The sequence below is a fragment of the Adiantum capillus-veneris genome, chromosome 2, assembly GCF_014529385.1.
Source record: "Adiantum capillus-veneris isolate H3 chromosome 2, ASM1452938v2, whole genome shotgun sequence".
Taxonomy (NCBI): domain Eukaryota; kingdom Viridiplantae; phylum Streptophyta; class Polypodiopsida; order Polypodiales; family Pteridaceae; genus Adiantum; species Adiantum capillus-veneris.
In genome coordinates, this window is record NC_140932.1 from 93,786,222 (window position 1) to 93,800,692 (window position 14,471).

A 14,471-nucleotide genomic window follows, 5' to 3' on the forward strand; every position below is an offset into this window, starting at 1 on the left:
TCCTGGACCATGAGTACAAACGTCGTGAGTGAACAGACAGCAATACACGATGTGAGGCCACCTACGATTCGCAGAGTAAGCCACTATGCCAGCATGGCAAGTAGATGGTAGTAGGGTAGTAACAAAAACCCTTTGGTAAAAAAACCCTTGTGTAGATAGTAAATAAGGGCTTAGTCCCATGGTGAGGTGATAAAACCAAAAAAACTATAATCTTAAGTCCCACAGTGTGTGTGTGTGTGCGTGTGTGTGTGTGTGTGTACCCGCCCTTACCCAGGCACCATACACAATGGGTTGGTAGTAGGCCCATTGTGTATGGGCCTACTACTTTATAAGAGAGATGATTTTATCCTGGTTAAAGTGTAACCCAGGCAAGAAAACCCTTTAATGCAATATTTTTTGATTAGTATCATAACATCCTCCTAGGCAAGAAAAAGATCGGAGGAAGAATAGAAAATTAGATGTAGCAGGCTAATACATGAGCTAATAGCAGCCTTGTGATGCCTATTGCTATTCTCTTTTATGAATTCTACTAGTGGTAGTTTCAGGACATCTCATTTTCAAACAAACCTTAAATTGTATCCACCGACAAATGGAACCAAAAGAGAGATAGAAAGGTTAAGGAATTGAATTGGTGTGCAAAAATCCCCATTGGGTGTAAAGATGTGGGTTCGATTTTGAGGAAGTGGGGATAAATCTGACAAATTTCTTTGAGGAAGTCTCTATTCTTGGCACTTGATAAGTCATCCATATATCTAAAGGTATGTATGAACCATGAAAGATTATTATTGCAAGATTCCATGGCTTTGAGGAACCAATTGTATTCAAAGAAAGCAAGGTAAATATTACACGTAAGTGGAGAACAAGAGAATCCCATGGGGATGCCTAGGCATTGGTTGAAGCGGAACCCACCAGAAACTATAGTACAGTTACAAAGTAGCCAAGAGATGAAAGAGCAAAGCTTTGCTTCATTGAAGTGTAGTGAGTGTAAGGAGTGGGTTTTTTTTAATCCACCTGGGTCTTTTGGAAAGAGAGATGTAAAAAAGTTTCCTCTTTCTAGCGTTGGAGAAGGCCATTTTGATTACCTTGGCAAGGATGGTTTTAAGGCCAAGATCCCCGTCGAGGGGAATGTTTTCGTAACATTGTGTAATGTCTGCAGTAAAAATGTGGAAGATTTGTTGAGGAAGGTTAAGCGCAACTTTAGTAGAGTTTCTTGTAAGCCAAAAGGGGTTGTACAGAATATGAAGGAAGTCTTGACAGACTTTCTGCTTGGTTGCACAAATAAGTTCAAATTTGTCTAGTATAAGGTCAAGGCACAGCGTAATATCCTTGGTGATAGTAGTAAAGATACCATTAAAAGCATCAGATATCCATCTGAACTTATGTTTATGAAGTTTATAGGTGGAAAATAGTACAGGTAGCTTAGTGTTCTGTACAGGGTAGCCTAGATTCCCTAAGTATTTCGAGATATTATCGGTCACAGCTTGTATTAAAGAGTTAATACTGCAAAATTCATTTCCAGATACACGATCGCGGGCAATCTTCCAGGCAAGGTATTTGCAAATAAGAGTGAGACAGTTAGAGCTTTTGTCAAGCCCGACAATAAACCATTTATCAGAATTTTTTGAAACTCAAAAGCTAGTTGTGATGTAAGCCAGGACTCACCAGAGGATAACCATTTTCTAGGTATTTGTGATATTTTTTGGAGGAAGCATTCCTTCACAACTTTCATTAAGTCCGGTAGGACTGTCATCTCCAATTGGAGAGTACTAACAAGGTCAGTGAGGCAGCTTAGTACAACTGATAGAGCAAGGTAGGGTTTTTGGGAAAATTAGGTATATGGTTGAGCCCATTGGCCAATATTTTACGTACCTTAGTATTTTCAATAATGCTAAGATCACAAGGACAAACATGTTTTCCATATGACTCAAAGTTTCTGCAAAAGGTGGAAAATGGAAAGCAAGTACGATCGGGAATAGAATCCAGTCAAAGAAAGTCTTTACTATAGACTAAATTCTTTACGGGATGTTGATACTTCCAACCTATGAGTATATTATCAAGTAATTTGTGATTCCAAAAAATAGATCAAAGCACTCACAAAAAAGATTTTTTGGTTGAATCCAATTGAGAAGTACATTGTGAAAGAGACAGTGTATGTAGATAAATCCTTTGTTCGGATCCACTTTGTCAAGAGTTCTTCTTCCGCAAGGGCTTGTAGTAACCTGCAATATCACCAAGGATTACATTTCAAGGAAATTTTTGATAGGGGAAAACCTGCCTCTACCCCTAGTGAAGCTACGAGCTTTTCCCCTGTTAGAGGATGAGCTAGGTGTTAAAAAGGAAGTGAAGGAGTTGGGGGTAGACAAAGAGTTGGGTCTTTTAAGAGTAGGGGATTCATCTTCATTGATACATGGTTTAAGTAAACTAGTGATGATATTAACACCTTTAAAGTTAGCATAAGTTGTTAAGTAAATCCTAGGTTCATCAGATTTTAGCTCCTTCAGGATATCCAGCATAAGTCCGTGGAAGATGTTAAAGGCAATCTGTGCAATTACAATTTGTTTGGCTTGGCCACCTAAGCAAGAGCATATGAGGGAGAGACGAAAGTCCACAGGTTTTTTCGGGAAGAGTAGGTCCAGTTGGTTGAGAATAAACCAAATGGTATGATCGAACCACATGATGCTGGATTCACAAGGGCCTTTAGGGTCAAGAAATCTGTAGGCACATTTTACATAAGGTTGAAAGACATTCGAGATGGATTCAGTGTAAAAATTTGGGTTACTTTTGGCAAATTCCATATTTCCTTTGGTACGGATGTAGAGGCCGGTATTGGAGGGGCATTTGGAGTGGTCAATGAGATTGAGGTTGAAGGGCGCTTTGATAAGCTCCCCTTTGTCCAAAAACTATCCTCCTTTTAGAATATTGAGTCTGCATTCCTCCACAGTAGAGGCAGGGAAGTTGGCAAGGTAAACCCATGTTTCACTCAAAATGGGTGTTAAGAAAGCTTTGTTGGGCAGGACCCAAAGCTGATGGTCAACCCCAAGGGATTCAATTTCTATTTTTCTAATGGGTAAGACAAGAAAAACTTTGGATATCTTAGGCACCATCTCCAGGAGGTTAGAGTCATTAAGGGAGAAAAGATTACTCTAAAATTCCTTGACTGCTTCAAGGGCTGCACTATCCCAACAAAAGATACCACCAGTTTGTGAAATGGTTGGAGTGGCTGGTGTACAGACAAAGGAGGGATTGAGATTACACAACTTCCTTAAAAAGTTAGACGGCTCAGCACCAGAGGAAGAAAATAGAGCAAGCTCTTGTTGGTATTGTGAGGATAGTAAGGGAAGCTGGGCTATGTATTGGGAAATTAAATTCACCCTTTCTATGGAGTCTTTATCCAGAGTAGCCAGAATCTTGACCCAATCATTAAAAGACATCATATGTAAGACAGATAATTTTTTGTCAAAGGTAAGAGCCGAGTCATATGTTAGTTGAGAGGCATCCAAGCTATTAATACATCTGAGTACAAGAGATGTGGCAACTGAGAGGGGCTCCGAGGTCAATTCCAATCCTTCTGAGAGAGCAAGAGTCTGCAATATTTCAAAAAAGTGTGGTGAGATTTACTTTTTCTTACCGTAGTAAGTAATACAATCGATGGCTTTCCTAGAAAGGAATGTTCTATTTATAACTGCCAAAGCATTCTTTGGTTTATGGTCCTTAGGGTATAGCTTAATCTGTTCAACAATCTTTGCATGATTCTCAGGGTTGTGATTAGTACTCATGCGGGCTGTCTTTCTAAAGGGTATGTAATCCTGAAAAAGGAACAGTGAAAGTATAAATAAAAGTAGAAACAGTAACTGTAGTTTTTGGGCGTGCAAACCTTAAACCGGCAAAGTCAAAGACTATAGTAGCCTTCTGCATGGGACCAGAAATAGAGTCTAAGAGGTGTAGAGTGCATAGGTGATGGAGAAGGTAGGAAAGAAGACTACGCACACACACCAATACACATCAGGACACACACACACACACACCTTGCAACAGCCATTCAATGTGTTGCTCTCACTCTCTTCTTTTTAAACTATTATCCAAAGCATATTTACAGCATAGTATAGACAGTGCCCGGCCGCCCATAGCACAATGGCCATATTCTTTAACATCATATTCTTTAAAACTCCCCCTCAAGCTCAGAATGAGCTTGCATATGATGGATTCTCAATGCTTCATGAAAGTAGCGAAACTTCTCCTTTCCAAGAGCTTTTGTAAATATATCCGCAACTTGACCATTTGTCTTCACATACACCAAATCAATCTCACTTGCCAAAACTTTTTTCTCTAATGAAGTGATAATGTACTTCAATGTGTTTGGTGCGAGCATGGTAAACTGGATTCTTTGCCAACATGATGCTACTAATATTGTCACAATAGATAATGACTGTCAAGATTGTCAAAATCAAAGTCTACCATAAGTACTCTCAACCATGACTCTTCACATGCTGCCAAAGCTGCTCCACGATATTCAGCTTCTGTACTTGATAATGCTACAGGTAATTGCTTCTTGCTACTCCAACTTATCATACCATTGTCAATGGAAAATGCATAACCACTTGTAGATCTTCTATCCATAAAATCTCTTACCCAATCTGCATTTGTGTAACCATAAAGACAAAGCTTCCCATTCTTTTCATTAAAAAATCCATAAATAACAGTGGCTTTCACATACCTCATAATCCGTCTCACTACATCAAGATGACTTTTACATGGCTTTTGCATGAGTTGACTCACAACACCCACTGCATAACTCAAATCTGACCTTGTTATTGTCAAGTAAATAAGACTTCCAACCATCTTGCGATACATAGTGGCATCCTCAATGTAATGTCCATTATCAATTAGCTTCACATTTTGATCAAGAGGTGTATCAACCGGTTTGCACGCTGTCATTCCATACTTCTCAAGCATATCCAATGCGTATTGTCTTTGTATCATCCAAATTTCTAATAAAGTGTCGACAAATTCAATTCCCAAAAAATATTTCAACTCACCAAGGTCCTTCATGTTGAACTCTCTCAACAAACTCTTCTTGACATGCAAAATTTGCTCATCATGGCTTCAAAAACAATGAGTGGTCAGTAGTAGATTTTTTTAATCCAATCTTCTTCAAGAATTTGGTTATATTTTCACACCAAGCTCTAGATGCTTGCTTCAAACCATACAATGCTTTCTTCAACTTACACACATAATATGGAAACTCTGGATGTTGACAACCCTCTGGCTGTATCATATAAACTTCTTCTTCCAAGTCACCATTCAAGAATGCATTATCGACATCCATTTGTCATAACTTCCAACCGAACATACTTGCCATTACTATCACGAATCTGACCATTGTCATCTTTGCAACTGGGCTAAATGTCTCATCATAATCAAGACCTTCTGTTTGTGCATAACCTTTAGCAACAAGCCTCGCTTTGTATCTTTCCACACTACCATCTGACTTGCACTTGACTTTGTATACCCATTTTGAACCAATTGCTTTCTTTCCACCTGGCAAGCAAACCAAATCCCAAGTGTCATTTTTACAAGAGCATCCATCTCATCATCCATAGCTGACTCCCATTCTGATTTTCCAATTGCCTCTTGAAAACATGTAGGCTCTTTATATTGCACACGTGAAACCATGTATGCATAATGTGTACGCATGTAACCGTTGTATATCAACTGGATAACGCACCTCTTTGATCTTCTCAACAGTGGTACACTCTTCTCTTCAACTCTTGCATATAGGGGTACATATTTCTCAGCAAGCTTACTACCAGGTGTCCTCAAATGTGGTAAACCATGCTCTTCATCAAAGATTTCATCTCGAGAACTCTCCTCAACCACTTTCTTCTTGCCTTTCTCGTCTTGCTTCTTATCTCGCAAACGACCGCTCCATGGGTTGACAATTCCTGTACTCTCCTCTACCATATGTGGTCCTGAAATAGTTCTTGTTGATGGTCCTGACTTATCAACAACATGACGCACATTCTCTTGCTCTTCATACTCATCTTCTATCATCACTGGCTTTGGTATATACCATGGTTCATGCTCACAAAATCTGACATCTCTACTGACATAAACTTGTCTTGTCATAGGATCATAGCACTTCTAACCTTTCTTTTCAACTGGATAGCCCAAGAATATACAATTCACTACCTTTGGCTCCATCTTCTTTCTTGCTTCATTTGGCACATGAATAGAGCAAAACATCCAAAAAATTTCATGTAGGAAACTGTTGGCTTGATCCCATAATGTCTCTCATAAGGTGAAATTTCATGAATGGCAGCTGTTGGTGTTCAATTCATAATGTGTATTGCTGTATGAACTGCTTCAGCCCAATATGTTAATGGCATATTCATCTCATTCATCATGGCTCTTGCAATCTCTACTATGACTCTATTCTTTCTCTCAGCAACTCCATTTTGTTGTGGTGTGTATCTGCAAGTAATTTGTCTTCTTATGCCTTGTTCACGTAAGTAATCATCAAAATTGTGTGACATGTACTCTCCCCCTCCATCTGTACGTAGGCATTTAATTTGACAACCATTCTCTTTCTCAATCGTAACTTTGAACTCCAAAATACTTCAAATGCCTCTGACTTTGCCTTTAGAAAGTAAACCCATGTCATTCTGTTGTAATCATTTGTGAATGTGATAAAATAGCACCAACCATTTGGCGTAGCATGATTACAAGGTCCCCAAATATTTGAATGAACAATTTCCAAAGGACTTTGGCTAATTCTCCCCCTCTTTGGAAATGGTAAACGATATTGCTTTCCAAATTGACAAGCTTCACAAACATGATCAAAATTCAATCTGCCAAACTTTGGTAATCCACATACAATTTGATTTGATTGCATATGCTTTAGTCTTCTAAAGTTGACATGACCAATCCTCTTATGCCATAACTCTACCCAATCATCTTGAGTGGCTGATTTGTTTGCATACATACCGTTGTGTAAACATGGATCTCCAGCTTCCAATGAGAACAAGCGACCTTTCTTTCTTCCACGTGCCAATATCTTGCCTGGTTTGCCTTTGTGAAACTCCTCTGTGAAGCAGCCATAACGATTAAAACGGACTTGCAACCCTTGATCTGTCATATGTCCAACTGATGCTAAATTCTTTGTGATTGAAGGCACATATAGAACATCTCCCAATGTGTTGTATGTCCCGTCTTTTTCTAGCAATGGAACTGAACCAACATGCATAATTCTATCCATAGTATCATCACCTGTAGCGACAAACTCATCCTCTTCTAACTTCTCTTTTCTGTCAAACCATTCACCATGATATGTCATATGATTTGTGGAACCACTATCTAAATACCACTCATCTGTATGATGTGGCTCCACCATGCTTCCAACAACATGCTCCATAGGAAATAAATGTCCACTCGATCTATTGTCATATATATTTTGATCATGAGGATTGTATCCAACAAAGTTTCCTCCATGTCTGCCATAACCTCGACCTCTTCCACCACGATCACAATTTTGATTTAGCCTTGTGTAACATTCTCTTTCAAAGTGACCATAAATGCCACATCTATTACAGTATTCATCTCTTTGAGGATGTACAAATCATCCACCTCCACGTCCACGAGGTTGGGCTCTCCCCCTGCCTCTATGGTTGTAATCATTGTAACTTTGACTTTGTTGATTTTTCCATTGACCTCTTCCAGCATTGTTTCCATGACCATAGTTTCCTCTTCCACCTCTATTGTTTCCACGACCTCTAGAGTAAAAAACCTGATCTCTGGAATTGTTTTTTGATGTAGAAGGACCTGACTTGCGTAGATTCACCTCTTCTTGCAAACAAAGGTTTACTAACTCTTCAAAATCAGGCATGTGTCCTCGAACCGACATAGATGTATCCAATGACTTGTATTCCGGTCCCAAACCATTCAATGTCACTGAAACCAAGTCATCATCTAGAACTTCAACATTAATGCTCGCAATATCTTCCCGTATTTGCTTTATCTCGAGTCTTACCACGCACCGAGCGAGTTTTTCCGAGCAAAGACAAACCCAAGCGAGTGTTGTACACAACATAGTATATTTTATAATCAACATAGTAGTGCAAGCTCGTGTTCATGCCTCCTGCTTCTTCCCAATATCGGATGGCCAATTAGCTCTTGCTTCCTAATTGCACCTGCATGATTTACTACTTGACTTCCCCTGCAATGCTACTGCATTTCCTTGGAGTTATGTCACATTAACCAATTCTTGTGGGCACCATATTTTGCGTTGAATCGGTCATGAGAGATGTTTCTGTTTGTCTGAAGATCGTTCCAAAATGCTTGCCTCATCAAATTCTCAAAAGGTTATCAGCAAAGCTGGACGAGGAGTGTGATTGAAGTCAAAGGCTCATCAGACGATGACTTGCACTAGTGGCAATATTCCCCAATGCCTTTCCCTTGACATTGAGCTGCCTGCCACTAATCCCCTCACACATTATGTTAAAAGCACAAGCAGCTAGCTGCATTGAAGCCACTGGCTTAATTACTTGAGGATCATAACCATCATAAGCTTTTCTGCCCTCATGTCCACTTTGACATTTACTCATTCTATTTCTTTGCCCTTTGCCGTCTGCATCGCCAACAGCCTGATAGCACCATCAGAAAAATGTGTTGACAAGTGGAGACTCAAGTACTTGAGCACTTCCGACACCTTAACATTGTCTCGTCCAAATGCCTTCTTAAGGGGAGGATCACATAATATCTGTGATTTCTCAGTACTTCTCTGGAGCTTGTGAGCCTTGATGTAGTCCCATACTCTCTTGAGGGCATCAGGCCTCGTGGTCTCCGAATTTTGCAAGATGGGAGCCAGGCTGGAGGAGACCCTATAGAGGATCTTAGCGCCACCTGTGGGCTCGAGAGTGGTTTTGAGTTCGGCCTTGGGAAGTTTCTTGCTTGTCTACTCATCAACTCATGCAAAACGCGGAGCAGTCACACACTAGACCAGGGGCAAGATTCCGATCGATGGCAAGACAAAGGATCATGATCAGTGGCAAGAAGATGGATTGGGATTGGCTGGGATTGAGTGATCAAAGCTGGCACTTGCACATACAATACCCCATATTGTAGCAATAAGCCTGCATGATACAATCGAGCATTGGATGGCTTGTACTGAAAAGCACCTGCATGGACGAGAAGAGAGAGGTAGAGGTGATGTCGAGGCAACTTTACACAACTTGCCGTTGAGAGAGGAAAGTGCTGACGAGATGGGATGGCTGCAACAGCATACACAAAACCCACACTTCTGTGTGTGTGTGTGTGTGTGTGTGTGTGTGTGTGTGTGTGTGTGTGTGTGTGTGTGTGTGTGTGTGTGTGTGTGTGTGTGTGTGTGTGTGTGTGTGTGTGTGTGTGTGTGTGTGTGTGTGTGTGTGTGTGTGTGTGTGTGTGTGTGTGTGTGTGTGTTTGTTTTTGTTGGGGCGTGCCAATTTCCTGCATGAATTGAAATGGGCTAAAAATTTCAACAGTAAGACAAAAATCCACAACCAATGAGTATCAAGCTGCCTAAATGAAGGCAAGATTGGGCAACTCAAATGCTTGAGAGACCACAGTTCTCAAATATTTCACTATAAACATATGACAAAAAGCCATAGTTACAAGGTCCAAAGAACTGCAAGCATTCGGGTACTTTAATGATTCGGGTACTTTAATGTGTAAATTTTGCACAAAACTCATGAAGGTTTTACCAATTATGAGAGCTCTGCCTTCAGCTCACCGCTTGCTTTTAGCTCCAGAATGATTTCGCACCCTCCTATTAGTTCACCATTGTGATAAAGCTATGGATAAGTTGGCCAGTTGGCATACTTCTTCAGACCTTCTCGAACTTCATTGTCACTAAGAATATCAAAGGTACCAAAAGATACACCCTAGTATGCTCACCACCTTGGAGTTGAAGCCACAACGTGGTGCATCAGGAGAACCTTTAATGAAAAATCGTAGTGGGTGATGAATTTATCAAACTCTTCAGTCTACTTTCAAGACTTTCTTTGTGGACCATGCCTTTCTCCATCAGTAATTCCTTCAGTTCCCCGCTCTTATACATCTCAGTGACAATATCACAGCCACTGATGAATTCACCTGCAATATACAGCTGAAGGTATGTTGGCCAGTTAGAGAAAGATTTAAGACCTTGCCTGGCCACCTCATTTCTAGAAAATCAAAGCTTCCAATTTCAACGCCAAGATCTTTCAAAATCTCTACAACCTTACGACTGAATCGGCCACACTTTGGCTCATTGGGTGAGCCTTTCATGAATAGCATCACTGGCTTAGAGGCAACAAGACTCTTCAGCTTTTCCTGCAAAAGCTCACCCTTGCTTGCCTCTGAGTCATTTGCAGACACAGCAGAACCATTCATCTTACTTGCATCTATAATTTCCTCTATTTCGGATGTCTTCTTCTGACCATCTCCAGGGCCTGTAAGCTCAGATACCTTTTGAGCCAATTCAACTGGGTTGGCGCCCTCCAATTTATTTAACAAGATGCCATTCTGACAGTATCGTTGACAAAATAACGTTAATATGCAACTATACAAACAAAAATATATCCAAGCATTGACAAGAACCCCATGTCTCAAGCACACAAATCTGCCAATTTTTCTCATAAACAACTCTGAATACTCTGTATAAATGAATAGAATCCCTTCCATCACTGCTAATTGATTAGTTTATTGGGTCTGTGAATATGTATATCGTAGTCCTTGGGGTTGGAGATTGCCGCCTCCTCTGTGAGCACCCATATAAGTGAGTGATTGGGCTGTGTGTGTGTGTGTGTGTGTGTGTGTGTGTGTGTGTGTGTGTGTGTGTGTGTGTGTTTGTTTGTGTGTGTGTGTGTGTGTGTGTGTGTGTGTGTGTGTGTGTGTGTGTGTGTGTGTGTGTGTGTGTGTGTGTGTGTGTGTGTGTGTGTGTGTGTGTGTGTGTGTGTGTGTGTGAGAGAGAGAGAGAGAGAGAGAGGAGCCTCGTAGCACAGAAACAGCGGCAGATGCATGCACATGAGTGGTGACAATAGCAGCAACATCTAGGATTTGAGTGACGCAATGATTGGTCTAAGTGAATAGCCAAAAAATTAACGTCAGCAAACATCAGCAGAACTCTCTAAAGAAACTCTCTCAAAGAGCGCGCGCCGGCGCGCGCTCTTTCAGAGAGTTACTTTTCGACTGAGAGAGAGAGAGAGAGAGAGAGAGAGAGAGAGAGAGAGAGAGAGAGAGAGAGAGAGAGAGAGAGAGAGAGAGAGAGAGAGAGAGAGAGAGAGAGAGAGAGAGAGAGAGAGAGAGAGAGAGAGAGGAGAAGTTCGTGGAACTCAAAGATGGATGTAGAATCGCCAGGCCTAATTTTTGAAGGCTTCGACGCCCTTCGGAGGCACTTTTATCCTTCAATGAAGGGCAAAAATATTTTTACCCTTCGAAAGAAGGATAGAATATTGAAAAATCTTTGAATAGCCCTTCTAATTTTTGCCTAAATACATCTTAATGAAGTATAGGTAAAAATTTACTTTTCAAATGAATGATTAGGTTCACCCCAAAAATGAGCCTTGATGCAGATATCGCGACGCTGGCCATCGTGGCAAGCAACCTCTCCCAGTTCCCAAGTCAACTTCAACGGGTCAGAATCGGTTGACCAAAAGGGAAAGTCAACATGTAGCCAACACATTAACGAGCTTAGGACCTGGCCTGTGAGAGACAATGCCTCTACCACTGTGTTGAATGCTTGTCCATGCCTGCAAGATGCGAGCAGTTGTATCTAGCATAGCTTGATGCACTAGCCACCCCATAAATTGTGTGACCGGCTATGTCGATTACCTCCACCTACACGGGGGCAAACACCCTGATACTTAACCATTGCCCAGGCAGGTGTGGAATCAGCTTCTAGTTGAAGGCATCTTTGTCCTTTTTGTCAGCTCGCTCGCCCCATCCAAGTGGCTCTTCCTCTCCTTCCCTTTCCTGACTTGACTTGCCTCCATTAGCTTTCTGGACTGTTGCTTTGCTCTAGTTCTCCATGGTTTCTCAGACAGAGGCCACAACTTCCAGGATATAGAAGGAGCATGCATGGCATCATAGCAACATGAAAGAGGAGTTTTCCTCTCATGGGAACGTAGCCTTTTGCCAGAGATCTCCTCTTTATGCTTCTTGGGAAGAATCGGCTGCCTCCACACTTGTAACTCTTATTGAAGAAGCAAAACTTGCAACTGTTGAAGTCAAGGCTCTAGGAGATAAAGCACTGGCCGTTTGCAAATCTCTCATTGCTGGAGGTGTGGTTGGTACAGTTTCACGTAGTGATGTGGCTCCACTTGAACGATTGAAGATTCTTCTTTAAGCTCAAAATCCATCGAAGACTAAATATAATGGCACGGTGCAAGGCTTGAAGTACATTTGGTCAACCGAAGGCTTATGTGGATTTCTCAAAGGGAATGGAACAAACTGTGCTCGAATAATTCCTAACGATGATGTGAAGTTTTACATTTATGAACAGGCTTCAAGTGCAATCTTGTGGTTGTACAGGAGAGAGACTGGGCAAGAGGATGCTGAGCTTACACCATTACTAAGAACTGGAGTTGTTGCATGTGCTACAATGTCTGTCAGGCATCCTATGGACATGGTTCGTGGTAGGCTTACAGTGCAGACAGAGGATTCACCAATGCATTGTCGAGGAATTTTCCATGAAGCATCAACGATAATGAAAGAGGAAGGACCATTAGCGGTCTACAAAGGTTGGTTGCCATCTATTATTGGTTTGATCCCATACATGGGTTTGAATTTTGTGGTATATGAATCACTCAAAGACTGGCTGGTGAAGAGGAAAATAGAAAGCAAGCTAGAAGAGAATGATGATTTGAGCGTCCTTACAAAAGTTGGATGTGGAGCAGCAGCAAGTATAGTGGGCCATTCCATGGCATATCCACTTGATGTGGCACTAAGGAGGATGGAGATGGTGGAATGGAAGGGCGCCTTCTTTGTCATTACTTCGGACGATCAGATGAAGGCACTGTTTCAATACACTGAGATTATTGATGCTTAGACTGTTTCCAATGAAGGCTTTGGAGCCTTGTACAAAGGCCTGATTCCCAATTCTGTCAAGGTTGTTCCTTCTATTGATTTGGTGTTTGTGACATACAAGGGATGAAGGATCTTCTTGGAGTCGAATTCCAAATATCATATTAAGTGAATCTGCAATTAGCAATAGCAATAAGGTAGAAGAGATTGTACATGGACAAACGATTTGAAATCACATCGGCCATATTACTGACTTGTAAGAGTCTCTAATTTTTTCAATAAGGGAAATCTAAATGATAAGTCTGGGTGTGCGCTAGTAGGGGGGCCCAATCACTTTTACTCTTTTATTACTGAGAATCAAGAAAGATACCACCAATTGCAGGAGTTGCCATTTGCTGAAGCCGTTAGGGCTACCAATTGCAAGAGCCAGTAGCTACTATGAGAACAGGTAAAGAGGCGGTAGCAAAGACATGCGTAGAGGAGATTTTGTGGCCCTTGGTGGACTGATCTCAAAGTGTGGTTGTGCTCTGTAAGGACAAAGCCACAAGTGCTCTTATGGTCTGCAAGACAAACTGGGTCCATGCCTCTATGAGCAGATGATTGAAGAGTACAAAGGTTGCGGTGAAATCAGCTGCTCTCACAATCATGCCGCACTCACAAAAGGAGAAGAATGGTTCTTGTTGGGGGCATTAAGCCTCAGGCAGCAAGCTGCAGATGGTGGGACCGGTTAGCCCATGCTTCTTGGTTCTAGTCGGGGCACGTAAAGATCGATTCTTGTGTAGTTTTTCTTTGTGTCACGAGGTAGTACCACTTTGATTATTCTGGCTGGAAGAATTTGCGAAGTATCTACCTAATAAAAAGAGAAACGGCCAAGAAGATAAGGCTGGGTGTGCGCTAGTCTGATGCTTTCATATCAAAAAAAAAAAGAGGGAGAGGGAGAGAGAGAAGTGCAATTTAGCAGTAGCACCTCTCCGGAGGTCTCCTTTTGCTGCGTCTATCCGTCCCCAACAAAAGTTCTGAACTCTTGCCTCGTAGGAGCGCGTGCTCTCCCTCCCATGCCTCGCTTAGTCCAACAATCACCACGATTCTTCACATTGGATGCTTGATTGGGTTGGGAAAAAGCTACTCAAGCCGCAACACCAGAAATGATGGTGCGACAAGAGATTAGGTCGGGCTACGTCAACATGCAGAAGCTCTCCTTGTGACAAAGTACAAGGTCGCGTGATGCACATCAACAGAGATATGTTAATCCTACAACATGCACGATCTCCACCTCCCAACCTCTTCCCTTCCAACCTTCCCTACCCATATATGATCCCTCTCTCTCTCTCTCTCTCTCTCTCTCTCTCTCTCTCTCTCTCTCTCTCTCTCTCTCTCTCTCTCTCTCTCTCTCTCTCTCCCCCCTCCATCTCTCTCAATCTCTCTAAAAGAAAAAA

At 41.6% G+C, this 14,471-nt stretch overlaps 1 protein-coding gene and 1 pseudogene across 1 annotated transcript; one reads left to right on the forward strand and one right to left on the reverse strand.

Moving 5' to 3' along the window:
* Positions 1 to 9,844: 9,844 nt before the first annotated feature.
* Positions 9,845 to 10,695, reverse strand: LOC147463204 (monothiol glutaredoxin-S17-like; annotated as a pseudogene).
* A 1,411-nt stretch (positions 10,696 to 12,106) lies between these two features.
* On the forward strand, positions 12,107 to 13,203 carry LOC147463205 (mitochondrial adenine nucleotide transporter ADNT1-like). Its single transcript, XM_086528188.1, has 3 exons — positions 12,107 to 12,302; positions 12,450 to 12,914; positions 13,160 to 13,203. The coding sequence occupies exons 1-3, from the start codon at positions 12,107 to 12,109 to the stop codon at positions 13,201 to 13,203; spliced, it is 705 nt and encodes a 234-aa protein (XP_086384314.1).
* The last annotated feature ends 1,268 nt before the right edge of the window (positions 13,204 to 14,471 follow it).